We start from the raw sequence: 7,333 nt of genomic DNA on the forward strand, positions 1-7,333 counted from the left end.
TGTTGGCTTCCATTTCCGTTGCTTGCGATTCTGAGATTTCGAGTGATCGGGTGTACTGTAGTAAATCCTTCAAAGTCATGTCTTCACGTAGAGCTCGTCTTCGTACTCTCTGTGATGAACAGTGTTCAATGATTTGAGTAAGGATTTCGTCATCGTTGTCCTGGTATTGACACTTTTTGATCAGTACCCGTAGTCTTGCGTGGTATCTGTCAATTGATTCGCCTGGTTTCTGTTTGGCTTGACGAAATAGATGTCTGTAGTATGCTTTTTCTAACTTTGGCGAGTAACGGATTGTTAGCGCTTCGACTAACTTCTGGTAATCTTCATCACCACCTATTTCTGCTTCTGTCATTGACTCGATATGATACTGCACGTCTTACCTGCGTAGTGGAAAAGTAGAGCACGTTTTCTCTTGTTTTCCGTTATGTCAAAGCCTCCCATGAGGTGCTTGAAACCTTTCAACCATTCTTCCCATCTGGTCGCATTGGATCCAGCTTCGGCATGGACTGAAAATGGTTCGTAGTGAGGAACAGCTCCGGTTGCCATGATATCTTTGATTGTACGGATCGTCTCAATCCACTGTAGCTTGTACGTGAATTTTCTCGCATCCGCTAATCCTCGTCGCCAATGTGATGTGTCTGTGTGTGTAGTGTGTGTGTGGACACAGGGACAGACACTGTTGTAGGCTTGACGTCTGAACTAGAACTAATTACTTTATTGTGTAAAAGAAAAGATTGTAAAATATCACGTCATGGATGCTTAATCTCTGGAATATATGTGATTGTCAAGTCAGTATATTGACTCAAGGATGTTTACTTGATGGAAGTGGACAGATGTGAGATAGTGTTGAAACACTACAGCGTCCCACAACGTTTTGTCGCCGCACTCCAGGATGAAAAAGAATCACTTTGCGAGCAGATAACGAACGTAAAACACCGCATATCGAATCCTATCGAAAGTACTGAATCGTTTTTTTACTCACCAATCCGAATCTATTGTACCTTCTTTTCTACACTGAACTAATTTTAATCAACTAATCACATTAGCCTACAGCGAAGTTTTTTATTGTAGACAGGAGGTAAGTACAAGTGATATTTTGATTTTATCATACATTTTACACTAACCAATTATCTGTGATGACAAAGTGCAGAAAAAAATGCAATATTCGATGCCTAAAAGTTTTATTACATTTTTCAATCTGCAGCATCAATGACTGATTGCCAATCTGAGACTCAAACTATTACAACTTTCTCTCATAATTAGAAGTGGGAGCGTGCGCGTCCCCGTGATAACTTTGTGGTTTGTGGTTTGCTGATAACGCTGGCATTTGTAACAGCGCGAAATTTGATCCTGTAATTAGTGAAAGTGCTCAATGTACGTACGTAGCACATCCGTCAAGCGGGAAAGTTTGCATCACGTGATCATTGGCGCGAAATGATACGGTAATTAGAGAAAGTGTTGCACCGTAGAACAGCCATTTAAGCGAGAAAACGTATATCATGTGATCATTTGAGGAGCATGCGCGTCGCGTGTCGATTTTTGTGGTTTGCGGTTTGCTAATAACGCTGGTATTTGATCGCAGAAGAGTAACGCTAACGCCGCAAAATGATACAAATTTGAAGCGCATGGGTTTTACTACGGATGGCCGTGGAGCCATGGCATGATTCAACTGTAATGGTCAATTTATGCAAATTGAATTTGTGAGAACATTTCAAAAGGAATATTGAAAAACTTTTCAGTGTTTAAAATACTCAGCGATTCTGATATAATTGAGATGATACAATATGAAAGACATTTCTTTGCAAAACAATACCTTTATTATTCAACTTAGTGAGGTGAATGGATTTGTCGCAATTAAATCTTATTCAATTCAATCTCATATTATTTTGCATCTTATTTATAGTGCAACTTGCAGTGAGAGAGAAAAGTGTTTGGTAATTTGTAAGTGAAATGGCCATGCTTACTAATTATAATATTTTTTCACTACAGGTACCAGTTTTCTGTTTCATTGATTTTTAAGGTAAGCTTTTCCTATGAATCAATTATTTATACAAAGGGCTCAAAAATTCAAAACCATCTGTGACAGCACATATCCAGAGGCAGTATGTTGTGTATGTGCAAAAATACTTTATTAGCAAGTGTTCATTGGTGTTGTTGCCCCCCTGAAAGCTGGAGAGCTAAAAACTTAATTCCTTCGGATAGTCCAGTTCAAGTCAAAACAAGAGAATCTTGGGAATGTCAAACTGGGGCAGATTTAAAGGTAAAATTAACAAAGCAGACATTTGCTTCAATATGCAAGGAATTCAAACAGAAATATGAGTCTGGAAAAACAGCAGATTACAACTTTTTTGACAGGTTTGGGCCCATTCCTACATGTTTTTGAAATCTATATACATACCATGAGTACAGGCAGCTATCAATAGGAAGTCTATATTGTTCTACATTCAAACCTCCAGGTTACACATACTTACATTGTTCTGGAAATGTATCTTTTTCATCATCATCAACAGACAAAGTAAAAGGGATGTTAGGTTTACTATATGAAGGTGAACAGTCTGGAGAGCCAAAAGTGACCATGTCAGGTGTTAAAACATGTCTAAAGTGGTTGCAACATACCAACACTTTGTACAAAGAATTTCTTGCCAACTGTGAAACTTTGCGAGGTTATTTCCCTCCCCTTACTGTTAATTCTGCTCATCCTGGTCTACCAAGATTCACCCCAGATCTGCATATGTCATCCTGTCAACAAATACCATTATCTGAGTTAAAACAACAGGAATGTTTAATATTTCCAGCTGAGCAATTTCAAACTCTGAACAGGCCAGTGGAGTTAGGTTCAGTTTCTGTAGGCGAACAGGTAAAGAAACCGCAAAATACATCAGAGAGTTTACCACATGCAGCCAATATAAGTTTTGCAGATAAAGCTTTAGAGGCTAAGTTGTTCCCACATCTTTTCCCATGGGGTCGGGGGTCATGGTATAAAGATCCAAATGGGCTTACTCAAGGGCAATACCACAAATTTAGACTATTGCATGCAGATAGAAGGTGGGCAAATGATAAATTTTATTTGTTCTTTGCATATGACAGAAACATAAAAACACGTATTATAATGTACAACAAGATTGTTTCTGCAACAAACAGAAATCGGGCTAGTAATTTGAAGGTTGGCACATTAATGGATAGCATAGACAATTATTATAGGTATGGTTCCATTATACCTCCAACTATTCGCGCTAGCAAGCAATTCTGGAAAAAGAAATGGTTAGATTTAGTTGCTATGGTTGGTCACCTCGGCACTCCACATCTGTTTATTACACTAACTGCAAATGACTCTTGGCCTGGTCTTCAAACTGTTCTCAAACAATATCAACGCTCTGCTTCTATACTTCATCCTATAGATTCTACTGTGTATTTCTTTGAGCGCTTTGATGCCATAAAAAGACTACTGTATGGAAATGTTTCAGTGTTTGGGAAAGTAACAGATCACTGGTATAGGATAGAGGCACAAAATCGGGGGGCTTTGCATGTTCATATGGTATTATGGTTAGAAGATGGCATTTTACCAAAACATGCAATAACAGCTTGCATGCCACGAGGTACTGATGAATTTTCTTCCGAACTCAGGTCACTCGTCCAGAAATTACAAATACACAGGTGCAGACCCAACAGGTGCTTTAGAACTTGGAAAGGGGTAGCTACAACTAAATGTAAATATGGTTTTCCATTTCCACTTAGGGATGATACAGGCTTCAACGGAAATATGGCACGTCTTGAGTATGAATGAACGCATCCAGAAGATCAATATGTTGTTCCTTATAACCCATATTTACTGTATGCATGGCAAGGTCATATCAATGTACAGGCAGTAACCAACACAGGTCTAGAGCGCTACGTGGTAAAATACATAGCAAAAGTAGAGCCTACATTTGGTCTCGAAATTGAGGGTAAAAGTGAAGTAAGAAGTTATCTTGAATCACGTTTAATAGGTGCACCCGAAGCTGCTGCTTACTCTCTTTCTTATCACATGGTCAGTTCAACTCGACAAGTAGTTTTCCTGGACACAAACCACAATTGTGACCGCACTAGAATATTGAAACGTGAAGTCATATGACTATAAGCTATACGCCAACACGAAGGTTACTTCCCGAATGCTCGCAAAGCAGAGTCTCTGTTATATCTTCCTATTGTAAACATAGGCATAACCTGGCCCGTATTAAGTGACTGCCTCCGATCCTCTGATATCGTGTCCTAACAGTACTAGCCAAACAGGAGAAAGGAATTCACTCTATTGCGTTCAGACTTGCAGATTACTGGTTACAAGGGTGACGATGAGAAGGAAGGCGAACACGGCTTTGCTAGCTGTCCTGACTGTGATGCTCGCTATTACAACAGACGCTCAAAACATCGAGAGCAGCGGTCGCAAGGAACACAAAACCTACTGTGACAGCGCAGATTTCTACTGTCCGTACGATAGTACACACCACTGTAGGCCGAGAAGCGCACGATGTCTGCTCGAATCAGAGAGAACCGAACAGAGCTGCTTGAATCCACGAACTCACCAAGAGGAAGGCTGTCGCGGAAACCCGGAAACTGGAGTTTTTGAGATCTATGACGGTTGGACGCATCTACTCAGTACGGCGGAATCTGTGTCTCGCTCTCACCACCGTCTCAAGCACGAATTCGTCACCTACCGCGGTTTCACGTACGAGTACGGCCAACAAGGAATAAGCATATTGGATACCGGTGACCCATATTACAAATATAAAACCAAAAAAGTGACGAAATTTACCAAAGTGGGGACCAGTCGATGCAAAATGGAAAATTTTTCCAACTTCTTTCAACAGTGGGAAAGGAAAAAGTACAATATTTTCACTCACAACTGTCAACACTTTGCGGACGCGTTGATACATTTAATAAAAGATAATTGCATGACGGCGTCGACGCTGAAATTCGACGATGGAAAAATAGCTGATGTACGTCATCAGAAAATTCAAGCAACAGCTGAATACCGCAGCTTCGATCGTCAGAATATCGAGCATCGTCTGAATGCTGATCATGTCGAGGAAGTTGCAATAAGACAAGAGTTCACCCTGGGATCCGAGGTCAGTTTGGAGTACGCAGACGACATGAATATAACTCTTGAAACTCGTGACGTCATTTATCTCGATAGGGAAGATAAACGACCAATGAAAAGGGAGAAGCATCAATTTGCTTTCATTTGGCTGGCCATTGCAGTGTAGTAATAGCCGCAATATTTGTTGCGTTACTCTATATAGGGAAACAGCGTGGTGAGGAGCTGTAGTCTTGTTGGGCAAAATTACAATGTCTGACTCGAGAGAAGTCTACAACATAGCCTTTTCACAGAATCTACCAACAGCTCACCAAAATAGAATTCTACAATTATTCTGTAGGTTAAAGGGAGGCGGTCGTCGGAACTCTGCTCAAAGGTTGCCAGGGACCCCTACGACCGATGTTAATACTGTATGTAGGGTAGGTTGGCGATTGATGAAAGTTGAAACATGTTTGTTAACAATGAATATCGTAAAATATAAACGTTGCAGTTATGTTGACATGATGCATCTCGATATCATGCATGGAATACATTGTTTATAAACAAAAAAGTCGCACATGCGCAGTTCCGATGACCCTTTCTTTTAAACATTTATTTCTTTTTTAGGAATGCACAAAGAATTGGAAAAGTATAGCCTCTAGTTATAAAATTTCTCAGTAAAGGGGCCTAGATGTCAATTTACTTACGTAATTAACACGAGTATAGCATTTTTGATGACAGAAGTTCGCATTTCGACGACCCAAGGATTGTTTTACAATGAAAAACACTGTTTATTTTCAAATAACATGGCAAAGACGTCATAGGCAAATGTCGCAGTAAATTACACTGCAGTTTTATAATTTTTATGAATTACTTTTCTCCTCCAATTGTTTGTCGCAAAAAAAAAAAAAAAAAAAAAATATATATATATATATATATATATATATTATAGCACATACATGGGACTATGTGCCCTAGTATAGAGTAAGTGACCATTTGCCGACGTAAGCAGTGCGAATGGTCTCCTGCCCCGAGTTTACATAGTCCCTTGACCAGTCACTCACTATATATATATATGTATATATATATATTATATATATATATATTATATATATATATATATATATATATATATATATATATATATATATATATATATATATATATAATATATATATATATTGTGATATCATTTGAGAAATAAAGCTGTAGATCTGGTGAAATTGAGATTTACGGACCGTCAGTGAACTGCTGTTTCATATCAGTCAATGCATATTCCATACCTCATGCGCCGCGACGGCTAAAAACATTGGTTGTGATGGCATTCCGGTTTATGTAGGGGTAACATCGAAGGCGGCGCTAACTACTTCAGTTAGCTCCAACTGTAACTGTTTGTTTTCTTGGCAGAGGAATGGTAACTCAGATTATGCTTCTAAATACTCCTTAAATATGGAAAAGAGGGATTACGCATATAAAAAAGTCTCTCTCTCTCTCTCTCTCTCTCTCTCTCTCTCTCTCTCTCTCTCTCTCCTCTCTCTCCTCTCTCTCTCTCTCTCTCTCTCTCTCTCTCTCTCTCTCTCTCTCAGTTGCAACGTCATTTCATTTTCATGAATAAGACTCACTGATGCAAAAATCAAGCAGTAAAAACAACATGACGTCAACATATTTTAGACCAGGCGAGGTGATATCACATTATAGTCAATAAACACATTCCAGAGTATATAAGGTGGCAGCTACCATGGTGCAATAAAGCTGCGTTCCAAGAAAGACCGGCATTACGCTGGTCTGTATCTGATTCATTTTGATTAATTTTTTCCAGTGCTTAGAATGAAGTTTGTACATTGTTAAACACTGGTAAACGCTGCCTTCAGGCCAAGTAAGCCTGGAAGTATTTTAGTGTCGATACAAAACTTAAGGAAATATTGTGAAAAAAAGTTATCATAACTAGATCTCTGAGGATGATTGTTTTATGATAGCGATATCTCATATTCATGTCTCCGTTGAATTTATTATATCACCTTCTAAAACTGAGCGGTATTAAGGAGGGTCAGCATGGCAGATAAGCTGAAATGTACACAATGGACAATATACACGTGTTTGTTGATTCTACAAAACCTGATCAACGATGACATGAACAGCTTCTTTCAAATTGCACAGTGCCAAACCGTGAGCAAAATGGCATCAAACAAAATTTTACACTGTTCACTTTATGTTTCCAAAAAACTGCACTTAGGCTGACCAGCTCTTGACCTGAACCCCCATAGACCGACCAAATTGCCAACT

General features: G+C 39.1%; 1 protein-coding gene across 1 annotated transcript; it reads left to right on the forward strand.

The window, feature by feature from the left end:
* Positions 1-1,918: 1,918 nt before the first annotated feature.
* LOC139129089 (uncharacterized) lies at positions 1,919-5,289 on the forward strand. The gene is made up of 2 exons (XM_070694755.1): positions 1,919-2,020; positions 4,299-5,289. Exon 2 carries the CDS (start codon positions 4,329-4,331, stop codon positions 5,238-5,240), a length of 912 nt encoding a protein of 303 aa, XP_070550856.1. The 5' UTR covers positions 1,919-2,020; positions 4,299-4,328; the 3' UTR covers positions 5,241-5,289.
* Positions 5,290-7,333: the final 2,044 nt, after the last annotated feature.

The sequence above is a fragment of the Ptychodera flava genome, unplaced genomic scaffold (assembly GCF_041260155.1).
Source record: "Ptychodera flava strain L36383 unplaced genomic scaffold, AS_Pfla_20210202 Scaffold_90__1_contigs__length_430918_pilon, whole genome shotgun sequence".
Classification (NCBI taxonomy): Eukaryota; Metazoa; Hemichordata; class Enteropneusta; family Ptychoderidae; genus Ptychodera; species Ptychodera flava.